This window comes from Euprymna scolopes, chromosome 33, assembly GCF_053919585.1.
Source record: "Euprymna scolopes isolate OS-2025 chromosome 33, ASM5391958v1, whole genome shotgun sequence".
Taxonomy (NCBI): Eukaryota; Metazoa; Mollusca; class Cephalopoda; order Sepiida; family Sepiolidae; genus Euprymna; species Euprymna scolopes.
In genome coordinates, this window is record NC_136514.1 from 48,660,775 (window position 1) to 48,683,992 (window position 23,218).

A 23,218-nucleotide genomic window follows, 5' to 3' on the forward strand; every position below is an offset into this window, starting at 1 on the left:
TTTTCTTGTTGGTGTCATTAAGACAAGGCAAGAGAGACACTGGCCAGTCAATGGTAAGTTGATTTAACCAATCGGGGCCATGTACCCAAAAATTGTATAATTGCTCAAATTGAGAGGTGGAGAGGCCTCTAGTCAACAAATCCGCAGAGTTTTCAGACGAAGGAACATATTTGAACTGAGGGAGAATTTTGATTTCTAGATTAATATCATCCAATGTTTGTTTGTTTTTTGTTTTTTTTCTTTTTATGTCCAGTACATGATTCTCCACAAAAATGTTTCTCTTAGTCCCTTTTCCATTTAAAACCAAAGATGGAGCCACTTAGGCGTCGGATACAAAGAAAATGAAAGAATATTAAGAGGTTTCAAAGCCTTTAGCACATTGGGAACAACTTTAAGAGCCAGATAGATAGCCATAAGTTCTAAGGTCGGAAGGGTCTTTCACTTAATGGGAGCCACGTTCCTCCTTAGCGAACAACAGGGAGCATTGTGCTCCTTGTTTTACATGAAGAGAAAACCTGTATACAAGTTTAGATGCATCACAGAAGCATATAAACTCTGCCGGGGAGTCCTCCATCATCACATATCTGAGGAACTCAAAATCACATAACTTGTTTAACAATAATTTCCCCTACTCTTTATCTGTGCCTAAACCTAAACGTAGATTCCATGAACAAAGCTCCTTTCTTAGAACTGCACGCCTGTAGAACTCTCTTCTGTTTGCCTGCTTTCATGCTGACTACAATCTGATTGTCTTCAAGTCCAAAGTAAACAAGTTCTTGATGAACCATCCCTCTAGTAATCCAATTTGCAGAATTTCCACTACTTACGATTACTACTCGATTATCCCATTGACTACTGTACACCCATTAACCCTTATCCTCGAGTGGCCTCCAATCACCTGACCCCAGGACAGTTTGCTTTTCCAGAGTTGACTGACAAGATCTTGCCTTGAATGGTAACTGGAAGCAGTAAGGATAAAGGATCCTATATACTTGAAATTTGTTTTGACTTCAGTGTCTATCACGGTAAGGGGCTAGTCTAACCGTATCTAGATGAGAAAAATAACAATATCCCATGATCCTTTTCCAAGGTGGGAAGAGGGAAGGTAATAGACCCATCTTCGATTCATTCTGTTCTGCAAGTCTGTACACTTAGTTACAGGACCAAGGAAGATGGCTTCGGCTTTCTCTTAATATCTGGAAGTTTGTATTATGATGAGTACCGGTTCAATCTGTGTATAAATTATTGCAATACTATCTCCTATCAAAAGAAAGATATTAAGAGTTGCTGTTCATTATAGATCACTTTAAATCTATGTATAAGACTATGGCTAGGAAGTATTTACTTAGAAGCTTAGTTTTGGGATAAGAGTATAATCAAAAGCATGCCTTAGAAATCTTTAGGTGTTAATGTGTATCGATTTACGAAAAGTTAGTCTATTAAGGTTAAAGGTTGAGAGCTAGGACCTCTCTAAGTTACGTGCAACGGATTAGATTTAATGGCAACTTAGCAAATAAAGCAGTTGGTTAGTTAGTGATCAGGAGGGAAGATTTAAATAACGGTACAGTATACTTGCACGTTAGGGTATAGAGTTTGGGGTAGAGTTTAAAAAAAAAAAGTTTGTCATGCAAAACAGACAAAGTCAGTCATCTTGGAGGTAAAGTATCTATAAGATATACGTAGCATACTAGCAGCGGTATTTTTTACCGTTTTGAGAGGAATTATAGGTACATATTGTCGTGGTTTATTGTTCAAGTCCGTAGACTAGGTCAGGTACAAAGCACTTCAAGGGAGTCTTTGATATTGTAACTGCGTTTATCTAATTTTTTAAAAGTAGTTGAATAGGGTATTATGAGGTGTTCATTTTCGCTAAGGGTTAGAACAAAGATTTAAGATAAAATTCCAAGTGATGTAAGGAATGGCGGTCTTTGTAAAAAGGGAGGTGACAGATTGATTTTTTTTTTTTGTCCTTTCAAACAAAAATAATATTACTTAATTGCCATGTTGAATATTAAAATGTTATGTGAAACTACAGTATAGTTGAAAAAAAAAAACTAATTTCCTAGTTAATAATTGTTGTTATCAACTAGAGTCGAGTTGTTTTTTTCTTGCTAGGCTGTACAGTCGACTCGCTAATTTTGCTTTTGTGTTCTCATCCGCCACCTTGCGGTCAACATTATATCCGATTCTCATTTAGCTGGTGTCTCTCTAACTTTTACTTTCGCTTTTTCTCGCTCACATGTCCCTGTTAAGTGTTTCGAATTTGTAGCAGGGGGGGGGGCGACATCAATGGACTTTTTTTGTACTAAAACTGTCATTTTGGCCTTCGGGACAAGATCAAAGTGTAGTATCTGTTCTTCAGATGCTGCACTTCAATTTCTTGTTCTCTGTCAGTGAAGGAGAAATCCTTCACGACTGAGACAATTTTTATTTGTGTTCTTTTTCTCCATGTTAAAAAACGACCCTGGTGTCTAACTCTGTCCCGTGGGGAGGCATTGTAAATAGGAACAATGTTTTTTTATTTTTCCTTTTTTTTTTTTTTTTTTTTTTTTCCTTTTTTCTTTTCCTTTTTTCTTTTCTTTTTTTCTTTTCTTTCTTTTTTTCTTTTCTTTCTTTTTTTCTTTTCTTTCTTTTTTTCTTTTCTTTCTTTTTTCTTTTCTTTCTTTTTTCTTTTCTTTTTTCTTTTTTTTCTTTTATGTTTAACCGATTTCAAACTCATAAATTATTGCACAATAAAACTAATTAAATTGAAACGAAAATCATTTTTCTTAATTCAAATTTAATCAAGTAAAAATTTCTTTTTTACTTGATTACTAAATTTAATAGTTATTTTAGCAAATTGCCTAACAATTTAATAAACAAAAATATCGTTAAAAAACTAAATTGAACTTGAAAATACTTTTGGAAAAAAAAAATAGCTTTTTAAACTTAGTAATCAAGTAAAAAATGGAATTTGATTAAATAATTCTTGTTTTAATTCAATTATTTTCATTGTACAGTTTTTATCCTACATGTGCAATACCCTGCTCTCATCAGCTGTGAACCAGCGTGATAACACAGTTTCGGTAGCCCAAGACAGGACTGCCACTTCTGGTGGCACCAGCAGTTATGAGAACTTAGCCGCCGAGCAGGATATTAATGAAAAAAACAACAAAGAAACTAGAAAACAAGAGAAAAAATATAGTAAAAACATAGTCTTTTCATGAAGTCTTTCAGGTGTCGAAAGTCCTACTAAATGTATCCGATCAGAGCCCTTCGAATTTGAGACCAGTAATTCAGTTGATTACTAAATTTAAAAGGCTATTTTTTTTTTTTTTTTTTTTTTTTGCGGAGTATTTTCAAGTTAAATTCAATTCTTACAAATAACTTTAGAAATTTAGTAATCACGTAAAAAAAATGGAATTTTTGAATAATTCGAAATAAGTAAAATGTTTTTTTATTTTAATTTAATTTTTATTGTGTAATAATTTATATCAGTTTGAAATAGGTTTAACTTAAAAAAAAAATTCTTAAACATTGTTAATGACCTTCAGGTATCTCCACGGCATTGTGTAAAACGTCAGCAATTGTACACATTATCAGCAACGTCATCTTTTCGTGTGTTTGAGTCAATTTCTATGAATGGACATTCGCATTATAATGTTTAACGGAAGTAACTGTTTTTGGGTTTTTTTTACTATGGATAAAAAACAATATAAGACTTACCTTTTTGTAAAACAAATATATTTTTATTAACGAACTATACAGATGAGAGATAATAAAATTAATTTTAACAATTATATTGAGAGCATTGCCAGGACCGCTGCGAAAAAGGTAGGTTCTCTCTACCATACTAGAAAGCTACTGACCCCGTATCCTGTACCTCTATAAGGCCACCATTCGCCCATGTATGGAGTATTGTTGTTATATTTGGGCTGGTGCATCAGCTACTAGTCTTTCACTCCTAGACAAGATTCAAAAGAGAGTCGCCAATCTAATAGGTCCTGAACTATCATCCAAGCTTCAGCCTCTGTCCCATCAATGCAATGTAGCATCCCTCTGCCTGTTCTACAAGTACTTTAACGGTGTATGTTCTGACAAGCTGCAAGTACTTGTACCCTCTCTATGTAAATACCCCCATCAAACCTGACAAGCAGCTAAATCCCACCCCTTCACAGTAGAGATCCCTAGATGTAAGAGAGCCTTTTACTCTAGTAGTTTCTTCCCCCAGAACTGCTAGACTTTGGAACTCCCTGCCAGGTTCCTGCTTCCCCAACTGTATTAACATGCAGAAGTTCAAGTGTAACGTGAACCGACATGTTGCTGCCCAACTCCCCACCTAGTACCCCTGTAGCCTGTTTCCCTAATAGTAGCCCCCTAGATCAAAGTGGCAATGTGCCTTGTTTGGGGTGAAAATGTAATTAAAAAAATATTTACACAATTCAAACATGTTTTCTTCAAATTACATGAATAATACTAACTTGATTTTAACTAGAAATGGTCCCTCATACAAAAACACTAATAAAAAAAAAAACACAAAACAAATTGTGTCGCTTAGACACAATTTGTTATTGCATTCTGTATAAGCTTACGATCTCAACATTTTCCCAGTTTATTTATACTTTTAAAAACATCAAATTACACAAATGTACTTTTTTATTTACCTTCATTGAGTCATTAAAATTTTGTTTACTTTTACGTCATAGCGTCTTAAACATAAGCCACGCCCACTTTCTTAAATGTATGGCGGCCATAAGCGTAAAAATAAACACTTTTAAATGGTGAAAATTTTTGTTTTCCATTATTGTTTTATATGCTCACTGGTGTAGTATGCTATGTGTTGTTTTTTTGTTTGTTTGTTTCTTTCTTTTGCTTTTTTTTTGGGGGGGGGGGTCACAGAAAACGAAAATAACAGATTATATATTGACGCATGCACCCTCTGGCACCTTTACCCTCCAGTAAATAAAATTAAAAAAAAAAAAAAAAAAAAAAGCCTGCAACTTCAAAATTTATATTTAATATTTGTTTTTATAGAAAAGGAAAATAAAACTTTGCTAAGGTATTAACTACGATCACATCTTTGGAATGTAACAAGAACCACATTGACAATTAATATAATATTCATATTTACTTGCCTCCCCACGAAGGCAGAGTCAATTTTTTAATGTGGGGGAAAATCCAGCTCCCCAAAAAGGAGCACTCTGAATAGGAACAAAAATAAAAATTCTCATTCATGACGGATTTCTCCTCCACTGACCGAGGACAGAAAAGGCAAAGTGTAGCATCAGAACAGATACTACACTTTATTATTATTATTACTACATTATTATTATCATTATTACTACATTATTATTATCATTATTACTACATTATTATCATTATTACAACAGTATTATCATTATTACTACATTATTATTATCATTATTACTACATTATTATTATTATCATTATTACTACATTATTATTATCATTATTACTACATTATTATTATCATTATTACTACATTATTATTATCATTATTACTACATTATTATTATTATTATTATTATCACTACATTATTATTATTATTATTATTACTACATTATTATTATATTATCATTATTATTATCATTATTATTATTATTATTACATTATTATTATTATTATTATCATTGTTATTATTATTCAGACTACTGTTCCCATCTTGACAAAATTTTAGTGTATGTAACCTCCAGCCTTCTTCAGGTGTATCTTATCAAATTCAGGAATTTCGCATAGAACCATTGATTTAATCCATGACGGTAACATATTTTTATTCTGTCAACCATTTGCAATTGCATTTTGAGTGCCGTACATACTGAGGATAAAACCTTTAACCTCCAGAAGAATATAACTTACAGCTGAATTTTACCAAGGACTATTCATTATGCCACAGGCAATTCTAGTATGAATTTTGGAAGTTTTAAAAACTTATTTTTGTTTTGAAATGTAAAAATATAACTACTTATTACTGTACATCACTATCTACAGATTATTTATATATTTCTTAACTTTATCTATTACTAGCAGGCCATCAAATCATTCAGCGTTCCAGCCTTAGTTATTATTTAGCACTTCAGCCTTCGTCTTTATCATCTTTTTGGCTTTTTGGGGTTTTTGGGGGGGTTTTCCCCCTAATTTTGACCCTTAGCAACTATTTTTACAGAAAACTAAATTGAAATGCTCTTAAGGTCCAAATATCCTATATATCAAGTTTCAAGACTAGACCAAATATCCAGAGAGGAGTTTGGTAGAGAGATTTTGCATACAGTCACTTATATTATTATTATTTACTATAATAATTATTAAATACCTACAGACATTAGTATTTCATCCTTTCAGGAATCAGTGCAGGGTGACACAATTAACGCCAGTCGAGATTCGAACTCCAGTAACAGAAGTGATGTCTGGCTTCATTAGCAAGGACCTGAACCATTCAACTACCGTCAACCGCGAGAGATACAGTTGAAATTAAACATTTATTCTTATTAAATGTTTTTAACGTCAGTCAGAGAGTGATTTAATCATATGACGATCTGCGTATATATATATATATATATATATATATATATATATATATATAACTACATTTACCATCCCAATGAATGCATTGATGATGATACATACGACTTTTAGAAAGCGAACCATTAAAAGATACATCTGCCTTACTTAAAAATGTTATATTATATATATATAATATATATATTATATATAATATATATATTATATATATATAATATATATATTATATATAATATATATATTATATATATATAATATATATATTATATATATATAATATATATATTATATATATATAATATATATATTATATATATATAATATATATATTATATATATATAATATATATATTATATATATATAATATATATATTATATATATATAATATATATAATATATATATATAATATATATATATTATATATATATAATATATATATATTATATATATATATAATATATATATATAATATATATATATAATATATATATTATATATATAATATATATATAATATATATATTATATATATAATATATATATAATATATTATATATATATAATATATATATTATATATATAATATATATATTATATATATAATATATATATATATATACACACACAATTAATAAAAACATGTCCATGTGCTATAACGTTTTCATCCTTAATTCTATACAATTATGTACAATGCATAAAAAGAATAGTTAAATGTAACCAATCCTCTAATAAGAAACCATAAAAAGCAAATAATTAATGAACGTTTTTTGTTTTTGTTTTTTTTTGTTTTTTTTTTTTTTGTTTTTTCAAAGAAATATGCAAATTAGTTAACTTTCATGAAGTCACTTGTATATCCATGACTGAATATATTAAGTTTGTTTTTAATAATTTTTCAATAGAAAAAGTAAGCTTTTAATATCAATGTCAGAGCAAGAAAAAATTCAATTTTTATAGGTGTATAGATTATTATCCATATATTAATACGATAGCTTGTGTGTTATTTTGTATATCATACTTACATTTTTCTTCCGAGTGACTGTCATTTAATTACGGTCATTTCTTGTAATAAATAATTTTATCAAGAATGCTTCATAAGTTTTGGTTTCAGTTTCAGTTCAAGCTGATGCACCCAAGTCGTATGGATATATTTTTTTTATTTACATATTATTACTTCCGGTATCGTTGATAAGAGTTATGCCCCTTTATCACAAAACTATCCAATGTTATCTATATACTTTACGGATGTAACCCAAGTGAGAGTTAGAATTGGAATTAATTCTATTAAAATGGTTTTTATATATTAACTAGCCTGGGTGCCTGGTGTTACCCGGGTGTTTGGAGATGTGTGTTGAGCAAAAAAATAACAAAAAAAGAAAGTGGTAGTAGGCAGGCAGGCTCTAAACCGCACTGCTAAGGAAGAAAAGAATGTGAAAAAAAAATAAAAAAGTGACGTCTTTGCTGTTGTGTCCATCGCCAAACCGGAAATGGTGAAGGTTTAAATTAAGGCAAGTCAATCGAAAATTGAAAAATATCAGCGAAAAAAGCAACCCTCCCCCCCCTCCTTATAGAAAAGTGCCCAGTTGAGGGTGACGGAATCAATGTTTTTAGCTAATTTTTCGATATTTGTCGTCCGAAGGGTCTAGATTCAAAACCATACTGATCTCGTGAAAATCCGTCACCTCTGTCAAAAGTTTTAGGCAGACATACAAAGATACATACATACGTTTTAAACAGACAGGTGAGATTTATATTATAGACTAGCAGGACTACCCGGCATTGCCCGGGTGTTTAGAGGTGTGTGTGGTTTTGGATAAATCAAAAAAGAATAATAAAAAATCGTTGCCCTGGTGGTGAGGGGGGTGGGGTAAAAAAAGTTTTGGTAGGTAAATAGGAAGGATCGAACCGGAAGCCTTGAGGCGAAGTTGGAAAATAAAGTGTGAAAAAAACGTGCGACATTAACCGATAGGTCACCAAGAAATAGTATCGGAAACATGTTTAAATTAATTTAAGTATTAAGAATTGGCAGGTGCCCGTACTTAACGACTTAATGAAGTCAACTTTCACTGCGGGGCAGATTTTTATTTACTGCGGGGAAGTTTTTTTTTTTTTTTTTTTTTTTTGGTTTCCCCAAGATGTTGTGGGGGGAAACCAGCTCCCCATAAAAAGGGGATTGCCCAAATTGAATAGCAATTGTCTGATATAAGGAAAAACTCGCATTGACCAAAGCTGATTGCTTTTGGACGTTCCCAGCGATTGCGCCGGGACCGATGTGTTAAGCTTAGTTTTGCTTTTATATGAAAAAGCCGAATCAACACACGCCGATCCAAAATTGTGGAATATTTAGCTTTTCAAAGTTGAGCAAATAGTAATAGACAGTATATTTGTAGACTAGTGGGGGGTACCCGGTGTTGCCTGGGTGTTTGGAGGTGTGTGTGTGTGTTAAAAACAAAAAAGGTTTAGTAGGAAGGTGGGATTGAACCCCAAAGCCTTGACGCGAAGGTGGAAACGAAACGGAAAAAAAGCCAGGCACCTAACCATCTCAGCCACGATGGAGAGGAACTGATAAGGGCGTTATGTGAAGGTTTATAAAGCAAAATAAACAGGTGCGAGGAAGTGGCGTGATATCTAACCTAGTTTTGTGCTGCAAGCCAGATCATTCGCTTTTTGAAGACGTGGCAAGCTCGTAAAATTGGGCAAGTTAAATACACACACAACCCCCATTGTTAAGTCTTAGTTATCATTATTTAGACGCGATATAAAAAGTTTTAAGAATGAGCGAGCCGACGAAGAATCGTGGCAAAAAAAGCCTTTCTTGGACATACACAAAAAGCAAACATACATACACACACATTTTGCCTTTTATATATAGATGAGAATATTGCTGGTTTTTTGGTTGATTATATCATTCTTTATATATCAAATTTTGTTTTTAAAACTTGAATTTTGTCTGGAAAAGTTCTTGAAAATGGGCATTAAAAATCTGTATGAACCCTGAAACCTCTGCCAAATGATTCCAGAACAGGGGCAGTTTTAGTTACAAGGTTCTCTTTTCAACACTACAACTGCTGATCATTTTGGTCATTAACTCTTTACTTTCACATTTACTTTCCATAGTATTCCTCTTGGTTTTTGACTTGACAACTAGGTCATGCTTTGTTTCTCAGGCATATGCTAAATTATCAGCATACAGCATCACTAATCAATTTTCAGTATTTACTTCAATAGTGATCGATGCGTGAGTAGGTAGTAAGTTATAGATAGATTTAACTAGCTGTTATAAATTAAATATTAGATGGACAAAGTGCCTTCAATAATTCGATCTGTAGTCAAATGTTTAACAACTAAGCTATATCTCCAGATTATAAAAATGTTTTTAAGAAATGATTTGCTGAAATTTTATCTCCCTTGCCGGTGTAACGTAAAATATTCCCCTATAAAAAATTATTCCTTTTATTTATGAGAGAAAAGCTATTTTTAAGATTTTTTTTCAATACTTATTGAATGAATTTCTGTACAAAACCTATCTAAGAATACTGCCAGATGTATAAATTAGTTTTGTTTGAAATTTGCAAAAGATAGGCTCAACCGTTTTGGAACCTACTAGAAAGGAACTCCCTTCCCCCCCCCCCACCCACACACACACACACAGTGTGACTTTTAATAGAGGTTTCTATTGTTTTTGTTTTTTTTCTCAATATTTTTTTTTAATCTCTTTGCAGTTACAAAATCTTTCAAGATGCCGATGATCGAAGGTTTTGGAGATGAGGTGACTTATGCGATGATGGTGCTTCTTGCCATCATTGTAATTAGCGCCTGTTGGCTCTCCACTCAGCTTCGTTTCATTCCATTCGTTAATGTCTTCATCTTGGAGTCTATGCAAGATCTTGTCGACACAAACGCTGCTCATCGTGAAATTGTGGTCTCTGTTGAACAAGAGATACCTGCTGAAGCCACTCCACCCCGAGATGATGTTCCCCAAACACCTGAAGAGAGTGATAATGCAACCGAAACTGCAAATTCTCAAGCGGAAGCGTTAAAACGTGAAAGTGAAGACGTGCTAGCAGAAGGTGGAGAAGGACAGGAAGATGGTGACAAGGAAAATTCGGAAGAGCCATCCGAAACACAGATGCAAAATGGTAACGCCAATTCTTCTGGAACTCCAGATTCCGTTGAACCCGTTTCAGAAAATAGCCGTTTGAATTTAACAGCAGAGAGTGTGGCTTACCAAGAAACGCAGAACATGGCAAGAAAAGTGAACATAAAACTTATATATATGAACAATACACACAGAATCGTTCAAGCCCGGCTTTCGGACACTATTGGCGACTTTCGACGGTAAGTACATGTTAAGTCGTGACTTTTGTTTCTTTAGCGTGAAGTTAAGATCTCGCAAATAATTTGGTTCTGTTGTCTTTTAGGTAGATTTTTTTTTTTTCTGTTGGTCAGATCACATACCTTGCGTTACGTGTATTTTATTTCCGTGTCATTGTCAGTATGTTGCGTTTCAACTCTATACGACACTTTTTTTATTCATGTTAACCGCAAACATCTCTGTGCCTGTTTAACATATTTTAGTGGAATGTGCTCTGATGAACTCATTACACTTGTGCCCTCTTGACATGCATATCCCCGACAAACCAGCTTAGCAACAAAACCTCATCCCTTCACTGTTGAGGTCCCTAAATGCTAGAAGGCTTTCAATTCTAATACAGGATGGGCACTAAAAAAGTGGGAAATTTGGCAAACAGCGATTTATTTTTACAAAGAATAATTTTTTACAAAGTTTTTCAAAGACAAATGTTATATTATACTCATAGATACTCAAAATGTCACCTGTGCATTTCACTGCAGCGTCTTAATTGAGAAATCCAAGCTCGTGTGGCGTTTTGAAGGGTAACTTGTGGGATATCATTCCAAGCTCTTGCCAAGCATGTTTTCAAGTCATCAATAGAGTGTATGTCACGTCGACAGTTCTGTGTCTCAAAAAGTCCAGACTTAAATGTCATGGATTACTGTTCTTGGCGCTTGTTATTAACAGAGACGTAGAACTGTCGACGTGACATATACTCTATTGATGACTTGAAAACGTACTTGGCAAGAGCTTGGAATAATGTCCCACAAGTTACCCTTCAAAACACCACGAGCTTGGATTTCTAGGTTAAGACACTGCAATGAAGTGCACGGACGATATTTTGAGTATCTATGAGTATAATATAACATTTGTCTTTGAAAAACTTTGTAAAAATTATTCTTTGTAAAAATCGTTGTTTGAAAATTCCCCGCTTTTCTAGCGACCACCCTGCAGTTTCTTCCCTTGAACAGCTAGACTTTGGAATTCCTTTCTTGCTCCTTGCTTCCCTGATATGCAGAAGTTTAAATGTAATGTAAACCAACGTCTTGTTAATCTTTTCTAGGCATGGTTCCAAATAGTATCCCCTGACATCTAAGTGGCGATATACTTTGTTCGGGGTGAAGGTGAATCCAAAAAAAAAAAAAAAAAAGGTATATCGCCACTTGGACATAACAGGCTTCTATTTGGGGTTATGTTTAGGGGAGTTGAGTGAGATGTCGGTTTACATTGTATTTAAACTTCTGCATGTTGGTATAGACAGGAAAGCAGGTAACAAGGAAGGCTGACCCAATGATGAGACGATTCCAACATATTTCCAGATTCTGATACAATTACCAATTCTGATTCTTTATAAATCTCTAAATATTTAACTATAAAATTATTTTTTTCCTGATTGCTATAAAACATGTTAAATGTGTATATATTTTCTTAAATGTAAAAAAACACATGTAGCAGTGATATATAGATTTTACTTAACTGATAGTTTAAAATCAATAAATATTTGTTTTATTATTATTACCAGCAGTTGAAGATTTTGTTTTAAACAAAATCAAATAGAAAGATAAAGGAATTGGTTTTGGCATCAGAAAATAGACACATATTTTTCTAATACGGATTCCGATACCCCAAAAAGTTCAGATTTTTTTTCCGATTCCGATTAATTGTCCCAACACTACCCACAATATTATTGCAAAAAAATCCTAATACAAAATGAATACAACCATTGCATTGCTCGTAACATTTTAAGGAAAATTGTTTGATCTTGGTAGAGGGCTTTGTTTTAAATTTTATCACACTACCAATATTGTATAGAATTATATTTACCCCCTTATGACCTGGTTAAACTAATTCGTTCGATCGTAAATAAATGAATATAATGGCATAATTAATTGGGAATTGATTCAAATACGCCTTGTACATATTAGTTCAGTATCTGGGTAGATGCCTTCAGATTGCAACTGCCCATTGTTTACATTCAGTATGCCGCCATCTAAAATTAATATTTTTTTTAATCATCTACAACATGATTCAAGTCATAAAGGGTTAATCTCTGTAATAAAAATAAATCTTTTTTTTAATTCTCTCTAGACATGAAACCACTTAATGTAAGGAACTAAAATGAATGAAAGGACAGGTGATGCCTATTGGCCTTAACTTGAAAAGACTAAGGTTATAAGCAGGAAGGAAAACAGTAAGCAGGAAGGAAGTTTCGCAAGCAAGCATGCAGTTCTTGAAAAGAAGCTACTGGAATCGGAAGATGTGTACTATAACGAGCGAAATGATGACTGGGTAATCAGGCTGGAACAAAGAAAGTAGGAGAATAAATTAGAAATTAAATCTTCTCTGCTCCCTCCCTGCTCCCCGTTTCCCCGACTGTACCAACATGTAGAAATTTAAATGTAATGTTAACAAATATCTTGCTATGTAACTCACTATTTAAGATGCCCGTCATAAGTCTAGCAGTAGCCCTTTACTTCTCTGCGGCAATATGCCTTGTTTGGGGTGAAAAGTTGTGTATATTAGGTCGGTGCAAATGTTAGGGTTAGGGTTAGGGATGTTCTTGCCAATTTCAAATTTCTTGAAAATAAAAAACTTTTTTTTTTTTCTTTCTTTTAATCTGTATTCATAATTATAATGACCTTTGTGTACGGCACAATCACGTTGACACACCAGATCACCGAAGTTAAGCAACATTGAGCCTGGCCAGTACCAGATGGGTTACAATTTGAGAAGGCGAGGCGCTGTATGTACTTTCTGGGAAGGTTGGGCGTCAGGCCAGCACTCTCACCCTGTAAAAAGAACTCCTCGCTACAAAAGCATCTACAAAGTCGTAGATGGCCTATGCCCCTCTAGGGCTCCAAGGGCTATGAATAAAGACCTTTGCCGTCTCTAACTTGATTCCATCCGTCAACAAGCTTATAAATGCCATGTTTGTAAAATTCTTTAGGTTTTGATGTGAAATATGAATCTAACTTCTGATCAATCTCCTCATGTTGTTAACCTAAGGTCATCTAAATGGTTTTGTAATCGTCAAAACACGTGATAATCTGAGGGAGCTAGATCAGGAGAATATGCAGGATGGGGCCAAATTTTCCTAACCAAATTCTCCTAGATTTTTGGTCAGTAGTGCTGTTTGAGGATGAGCATTATCATGATGGAAGATGACTTCCTTTCTGTTGACTAAAGAAGGTCGTTTTTAGGTCAACATGAGTGAGAATATTACAGAAAAATATGAATGGTGCTTTAATAATCTAAAAAAAGAAGTTATAAATTAATCATGATGATGCGTTTTAAGTAATAACAGTAAATTACAATGATTTAAAGTGCCCCTTTATATAAACTGGCATAATCTTTTGCAATGAGACACTCGTGTCTGTAGGTATAAAAAAAATTATTATTTATAGAAAAAAATAATGCTTCTATATTACACAAATGAAAAAAAGATATATTGAATTTTAAGTGAAACAAATGGTACCTACGTAATTGTCATGTCGCAAACAGTGATGGGATTCAGCCGGTTCATGCGAACCGGTGCTTAAAATATTATGAGTTCGGCAAACCAGTTGTTAAAATTATGTAAACCCCTATTCATAACTACATTATAGTAGATTCTTTATTCTTATTAACATTTTCTTAGAACCTGTTCTTAAAATATTGTAATTCCACCACTGGTCGCAAGTAGTAACATATCCAAAAATTACAAAAAACAATAACGTAGAAAAAAGGAAGCGAAATAACTCTATGCATACTAAAACGAAATAGGTTGGCAGGGGAGATAATAAAGTCCTGTTGCTTACGTCACGTAATTCAAAATATCTGACAAAATTTATTCCCATATAAACTTTATCAAAAACAGTTCTTCATTAATAATTATTTTTCTACCTTACCGTTTGTTGTAATTTTTGGATATGTTACTATTTTCAACATGACAATAACATAGGTACCATTTGTTTTACTTGAAGTTCAATATTTTTTTCATTCAAATAATATAGAAGCACCAAAAAAATATAAGCCTCTTTAAGAAAATTGAAGTTTCCATATTTAATGAATTGAGAATAAAGCAGCCAATTAGCAGATATACATCATTCAAAACTTTCAGTTTGTCGAATACTCTTATGGCCGTTTGATTATGACAAGCTGGTTTACATGGCTCCATAAGTATTTTAATTCAATTTCATTTTAAGGTTAATTCATGATGGCCTAGGGAAAGAACACTAAGCCGCAAAGCCAAGGCTGGCTTTGTTTACTAGGTTTGAGTCCCGCAAATAATTATCACTTCCTGCACTGATAATTGTATGAGCATAAAATACTAGTATCTTTGGTTATAAAAAACTTATTTATTGAAAAAATATTATAATTATATATATATATATTAGTATTGGGACAATTAATTGGAATCGTGAATTTTAAAAAATCAGAACTTTTTAAGGTATTGAATCAGAAAAATTTGTGCCTATTTTCCAATGCCCGAAATGATCCTTTTTTAATAGTATTTTTATTTTTCTTTGTTTTTGTTTGAATCAAAAGCTTCCACTATTGGTAGTAATGATAAAAGAATATTTATTGATTTTAAATTAATGCTAAAAGTAGAACCTATAAATCTCTCTCCACAAGTGCATTTTTATGTTTTAGAAAATATCCGCACATTTAATATGTGCTGCTTACGATAATCGGGAATAAATAACAACTCTATTGTTAAATATTTAAATTTATAAAGAATCAGAATTAGTAATCATATCGGAATGGGGGAGGGGGGTATTGGAATCGTCCCATCACTAATCTATAAAGCTATAAAAGTGAGAATGTGTGTGAGGACACTTCTAAACCTATATCCTCAACAAAGTTTTGATTTACAGATTTGAAATTTGGTATATAGGATATTTAGACATGTAGAAAACTTTTTAATCAGTTTTCATTCGGAAAAAAAAAAAGGCTGCAAAGGGGTAAAAATTGAAAAATTGCCACATGCAGGTCATCGGCTTTTTATCTGTTTGTCAACTGTTTCTTCGCTGCGTATACAGGAATCAATCACATTAAGAATAAGTAGGTTTGAAAACACCTTTTTAATATTGTGTCAAGTTGGCGTAATGGTTATCGTACTTGACTCCGTCTTTAGGTTTTGGTTTTGATCTCAGCTTCAGTATTTTTATTTTTACATTCAAGAAATTACCTGTTTAGAAAAAAAACAATACTTGCATGCACTTGTCTTTGTTTATTTTTTTGTTGTTTTTTTATTTATTTATTTATTTATTAATTGTTTAATACCGGGCAACGCCAGGTACATCTTCTAGTGTGTGTGTGTGTGTGTGTATATATATATATATATATAAAAACATATAATTTTTTTTCCTTTTCCAGGTTGCATTTTGAAAAGGAACTTTCCGAAAACAAATCGGTCCGTTTTATTTTCCACGGCAAGTCATTGAGCAACGACCGGTGCACCCTTGAATCGTGTAACGTGAAGCGAAATTCTGTTATCCATTGCCTAGTGACACCATCGCTAGCAGCCAGACGCACTGAAGAAATGGTCTCAAACGCAACTGTCCGCTCGGCAGACGCACGGAACCGGTTGGATATCTCATTTGAATTGATCCTTTATCCTTCCATTATAATAATTTTTGCTGTTCTTTGGTATTTGCAAGTCGCGTTTGAACAGACATTCCTCTATCCGTGTATCATGTCTATTCTAGGAGTAAGCTTCTTTTTGTTTGCAACGTGTCTGCCAATTTATCGTACGATGCGTATACGAGCAGCTCGTCGTACGGCATAATTGTACCACAACTTTATCTTTATTCTGCAAGAAAAGCTCAAATAATAAAAAATATATTTATTTATAATGATGAATTATATAACATATAAAGGAAACTCTTATCATAGGTGTTATTTACTGTATTAACTTGTGCTTAGGTGAATTTTATGTTTTTTGACCTGATCAAAAGGTAGTATCTGTTCTAATTAGTTTCAAAATGTCATGCTTTTAAGTATTATCTCCTACTTTGACAGTGGGGATTATTGCCAAGTGTTGACAAGGTTGATCATGGCAAATTTTGCACCCATCCAAAGTGGCTCCTGATTTTGCGTGATTATTGACCTTGTGTCAAACTTTGCCACGATGGTAGACGGGTAAGCAAACCTACACAATATTCTGGCAAAAATTACAAATAGCTTTTTAAGTGTTCATACAATTCGGTTAACGAACATATATAGAATCAGTATGTCTGATTAATAATTTTAAAAAATTTACTTTTAAACTTAACGCTGATGCAGAACATTTTGTACTTATTGACCTTTTACATAATTTAAACTTGATTCGGTTTTGGAATCAATCTCACAGGATGAACCACATGATGGTTGTTAACTTTCGCCTCAACACCGTCACTTCCCATTGTGGACATAAAAATAAGAATATATTTTTTTATCATTAATTAGATGTAATGTAAACATGCTATTTACAGAGGGTGGCCAACCTATGGCACGTGTGCCAATAGTGGATCATCACATGATTACAAGTGACTCCCTCAATCTCAGAAATAAAAATTTTTTTAAAGTGTTTCTACAGAAAACAATTTTTTTTTTTTTAAGGGCAATGGAGAAATTAAACTAAGCTATGGTTAAACAGAATTTTGCTACGATTAATACTAATCTAAAACTTAGCAATTAGTTTTATATATTTTATTTGTATGTGTACATTTATTAGGTGTGAATGATAAAATATTTGTGCATTTTCGAACATTGGTAATAAAAACAGTTAAACTCATAAAATAAAAATGTCTCTAAAGTAAGTAAATTTTATCTCGTTTTGATATGAAATATTTTAATTTAACACTGATGGATGTGTCCAATAGTCCCATATAAATATCAAAATATTTTTATGCAGAACTGATAAATATATTAATTCTCCTTGAATTCAGTAACTATAATTATCAATGCAAATTCAGAAATGTCGTTAAAGATCATCTTGTATATTTTGAGGGTTTTTTTTTTTTTATATATATATGATATATATATATTACTTTTTGATCGCAAGCAAGGCATATTGCCACTTGGAACATAAGGCACTACTATTTGAGATTGTCTAAAAGGGGACTATAGGAAGTTGAGCTGTGAAATGTTTGTTCACATTATATTCAAACTTCGGCAGCTTAGTACAAGTCAGGAAACAGGGAGGGAATTAAATCGTGATCTCAGTGTAAGAGTAGAATTTTGCTGTTTATCAAGTCAGGAGTATGTATGTCGAGGGGGGCACAAGTGCTATGAATTCATCATGGCACACTCCATTAAAGTACTTGTAAAACAGGCACCATTGTGATGATGGGACAGAGGTTGGAGCTTGGCTGATAGTGCAAGGCCTATTAGATTTGAGATTTTCTTTTTACATTTTCTAAGACTGAGAGATTAATGGTAGATGTACCAGCCCAGATGCTGCAGCAGCATAAAGGATATATATAATTATAGTCAAATATATTTCCATATTATCAGAGTTTAAGGAATTTAAAAAGAGGGTTATAATATATAACCATATATGCCATATATGATCATTAGATTAGATTGATTTTTCGAACCGCTTGCTAGGGCAAATCCCAATTGTCAACATAAGATATAGGGAAGACACAAACCAAATATTTTATGCTTGAACTTTTTCTATCATTTGAAGAAATGAGTTTGAAAATTTTGGTTTGCCAAGTGGTGGGAGGATAGGAATAGAGGAATTAGTAGTAAGGGCATCATTAGAGGTAAGAGAATGATGTAAATAAATAAATGACATAAATTAAGAAGAAACAAAAAATACTAAAATAACAGCAACATAAAAGAAGGTAAATAACCACTATAAACGAAGGAGATATTCAGACAAGTGAAGAACACGGAATCATTCTGTTTTATTATCTTTTCCAATCTCCGAATAATTTTCTTTTTGTTTTTTTTTTCAATAAAATTTGTCTGAATGAGAAGATGCTGCCTAAAATATACACAATAAATATATATGAGAGAGAGAAATCCAGGTAAGGTTTGTATATGTAGGTTAAAATCCGAAAAATATTTACTGCTTATATAATAGTGCTCAATATAAACTATAGCTATATATAAAGTTTTATTTTTTTATTTATTTATTTTTTTTTTTTACACAGTGATCACCACTTATCAAGGCCTGGAAGCCACTCAGGGATAAGGGTTATTGCAAGTACATTACGTTAGTGAGGAGATTTGATGAAGTGTTTACTTAAGGGGGCGGTTCATTAGGAATTTGTTAACATTAGACTTGAAGACATCCAAGTTGTAGTCTGGAGGGAAGCAGGCAGACAGAACAGTATGAAATCCGCGTTTTGATTTAGGCACAGATATAGATTTGTAGAGAATGTTTTTTGCAAATAAAACTTTTAATATGTACTGATTATTTATCATCTAATATTTTATAAGCATGAATATTTGAAACATTAAATGTTATCAAACTTTTTCTAAACCATAAAATTATTTTGCTAGGTTTTCAGTCAGACCAAATATCAATCCGTCTGACTTTTTTTCTTTTTTTACATAGAAGTCATCACTTATCAAAGTCCAGGGCTACTCGAGGATAAGGGTTAGACATATGACATCGAAAACGTTTCACCAAGTTCAACAAGGCAATCTTCTGAAGTACTCCAACCTTGCAATGGATCCCAATTACAAGGCTGGCTAACAAAAATGTCTACCCCTAAATGAATTGTTTAAATGAATAAACATTAAAATCGCTTTATCATCAAAGTAGCACAATATTTCCACCAATATATAAATAAATTTAAAAAAAAAATGAGTGTTTGTATTCTAAATACAGTATCAAATGATGCTACAGGCTAAGAATCTAAGATATAGTGTCCGTTTTGATCTCATTATGCCCCTTCAATTGTCCAAAATTGATTTTTTTTTTTTTTAATTATATAAATAACAGAGGCTATCAAACCCACTTGTTTCCACTTTGGGGAATGAAACGATAAATATCATCTATGATTATATTTTTTTTATTATAATTATCATCATTCTATTCTATTTAAAAACTTCTTTTTTTTTAAATAAAAATATGGAGCACTTTGCAGTAAAAAGAAATGAACATTAAAATTAAAAAAAAATATTGAAAATAAAGAAAACAAAAAAAAATACAATATCCAAGTTAAATTTTGTTCCTCACCTTGTACATTATATTAAGTTGTTTTAATTCTTTGTTTTAAATACCTTTTTTTTTCTTGTTGACTAATAAAGTCTGATTAAACATTAAAAAGACTTGGTGATTTTTATTTTAATAGCATTTCAGCCCGGCGTTGCCCGGGTGTTTGGAGGTGTATGTTGGGGGGGGGGGGGGGGAGAAGGAATCAATTTTTTTAACTTTGACCCATATTATGACCCCTTAACATTTGTTTTGGGCTCAAATCAAGTTATTAAGTTAGATGCATGTCCAAGGAACCTATATCTAAAATTTCAAGTGTTTAAACCCAAAATTGGCAGAGGAGTTTGGTAGAGTTTTCAAAGGTCAAATCATTGAACTTTGACCCCTTAACAGCCAAATTTCTGGCCAAAAACCGATTACAAAGATTTTCCCGAATCTCAGTACCCTGTATATCAAATTTCGAGTCTGTAGACTGAAAATTGACAGATATTGTGTATATTTATAGGGAAATATACACACACAGACAGAGAGAGAGAGAGAGAGAAACACACACACACACACTTTCACTTTTATAGATATATAGATTATCCAATTATTGTGTGTGTGTGTGTGTGTGTGTGTGTGTGTGTGTGTGTGTGTGTGTGTGTGAGAGAGTGAGTGAGTGAGTGAGTGAGAGAGAGAGATTAAGAGCTGTGGAGTTGGTGTCAGCAAAAATTGTCCAACTCTGACTGAAGAACAAAAAGGAAATTAGAAATGTTGAATTGAATCAAGAAATCTGTGCAACGTAAGTGCTTCTGGTTTTACGAATTTTGTGTCTTCAGAGTTTTTCTACAATGTAATTATAGTGGAACAAAATAATGGTCGGGCTTGTAACCTAACGAGTCGTGGAATGGTCTCGTATTTTATAGTACTACTAGCAGAATACTCGTCCCAGGACGGGTAAAATTAATTTCCCAAACAGAACAGTTTTGAACTATATTTATGTCAACTTACTCTTGTAATCCTATAATGAAATTAAAGGAACTCCTCTTCACAACAACACCGCAATGAGAACCAACAGCTCTCAACTCTAGTGTTCTCTCTAAGCCGTCCGGAGTTCAATTAGTGCTTTCTGTTTTTAGTCTTTTCATTTACATCAGCTGATCCTCATATATGCTAAAGATGCTTAAATACGAGATTTTAATTTGTCCGGATTTTGTACATATTATACAGTCGTGATATCAAAAGTATCCCTCTGCCTGTTCTACAAGTATTTTAGTGGTGAATGCTCTGACGAACTGCAATCACTTGTGCCCCCACGACGTGAGCACCCTTGACAAACCCGACAGGCTGCTAAATCCCACCCCACACTGTAGAGATCCCTAGATGTAAAAGATCTTTCTACTCCAATAGTTTCTTCCCCAGAACCGCTAGACTTTGGAATTCCATTCCTGCTTCCCCAACAGTACTGACGTGCAGAAGTTCAAGTGTAACGTGAACCGACATCTTGCTGCCCAAATCCCTACGTAGTACCCCAGTAGTTGTTGCCCCTGATAGTAGCCCCCTACACCAAAGTGGCAATTTGGCTTGTTTGGGGTGAAAATGTAATAAAAAAATAATTTTAAAAAATAATTAAAAAATAAATAAAAATAAAAATAATAAAAAAATTTAAAAAAAAAAAAAAAAGTATTTAGGTGCCATCAGCTAGAATCGAAACCGAAAGCAAAACTGTGACATTCAAAGCTGGTGACGTTACCACTCTACCAATGTGACACGCATATCAACTGATAAAAAATAAACTGATATGTACATACAGAACGTATGACGATTTTTTTTCAATTTTGACCCACTTTTGATCTCTTAAAAACTATTTTAACCGGCTAAAGACCCATAAAAGAACGGCCCATAAAAAAATCCAATCGTTTGAGACAAGGATTCCAAATGAAAGGTCTAGTATCATTATACGTTGTTTTTCATCTTGTGATAATAAAGTTGAACAAAAGTGAATACTCAATATATAAGATTTTGAATATCTTTGGTTTGTAAACTCCATGCTGATTGGTGCTAGCAGTCAACTTCTCTTCCAGCTTGCCCAATCAGACGACATCTCTCTGGCGAGCCGAACATGTGATGCAGCGCATAAAGGTTAAACTTTTTTTCCATTCCAAGTCCATGGGAGAAGGGGAGTTCTAGCGCTGCTCTGCAACTTTTAGTTTCGAAAGAGAGAGTTTGAAAATATGGAGACAGACAGACAAACCTATAGTCTTTTATATATTAGACTAGCCTTGATGGATGCCTGGCGTTGCCCGAATGTTTAAGGTGTGTGTTTGGGGGGGGGGAGTGGTAGCAGGCAGGCTCGAACCCGTCCCATGAAGGAGGAAAAAAAGAACGTAAACAAAAAAAAACACGACATCTTTGCTGTTGTGTCCATCGCCAAACTGGAAGTGGTGAAGGTTTAAATTAAGGCTAGTCAATCGAAAAGAGGGGATGACTTTTGAAAATATCGGCAAAAAAAGCGACCCTGTCCTTGTAGAAAAGTGCCTAGTCGACGGTGAAGGAATTAATGGTTTTAGCCAATTTTTCGATATTTGTCGTCCAAAGGGCTGAGCTTCAAAACGATACCGATCTTGTGAAAATCTGTCAGCTCTGTTGAAAGTTTTAGACAAACATACATACATTTAAACAGACAGGTGAGATTTATATTATAGATTAATTGCAACTATAAAAGTTTACATCTATGAGGGAGAAGTGCTCTCTCACTCTGGCGAAGAGACAGTCCCGACATGCAAAGCATTGCATTCTCTTCTCAGCCGGCAGGTGTTCATAGAAATGAAAACGAGTCTCATTTTAACATTTAACAACTTTCTTGATTATCTTTGTTAGTATTGAGAAGATTTACTGTGTAGAGACGTAAATGAAAGATTAGACAGACCTGTTGAAAGAAAGAGTTCATGGATGCATATTGGAATTAATAGTAGTAGCATGCATCCATGTGTGGACAAGGACAAAAGATTAGAGAGTCCCATGGGAGAAGGAGAGTTCATGTATGTGTAGTTGAAGTTATCGTTTGATAGTAGCCACTTTGTCTTCTCGTCTTAGTCCCCCCCCCCCCCGGGGCCAAAAAAGGCCCAGATGAGTTTTGTTGCATCACAGGGGAGAAGTTGGTCCGAGAGTTGGAACGGAAAAAAGGTTTAACCTTTATGCGCTGCATCACATGTTCGGCTCGCCAG

At 33.3% G+C, this 23,218-nt stretch overlaps 1 protein-coding gene across 1 annotated transcript in view; it reads left to right on the top strand.

Annotated features, from left to right (window-relative positions):
- The window catches only part of LOC145258211 (transmembrane and ubiquitin-like domain-containing protein 1), a 30,881-nt gene extending 14,091 nt beyond the window's left edge, over positions 1 to 16,790 (top strand). The window contains exons 2-3 of the mRNA XM_080116149.1: positions 10,242 to 10,857; positions 16,232 to 16,790. Of these exons, the coding sequence (XP_079972275.1) occupies positions 10,259 to 10,857; positions 16,232 to 16,643 (1,011 nt within the window). The 5' untranslated portion in view covers positions 10,242 to 10,258 and the 3' untranslated portion in view covers positions 16,644 to 16,790. The remainder of the gene's footprint in view (positions 1 to 10,241; positions 10,858 to 16,231) is intronic.
- The last annotated feature ends 6,428 nt before the right edge of the window (positions 16,791 to 23,218 follow it).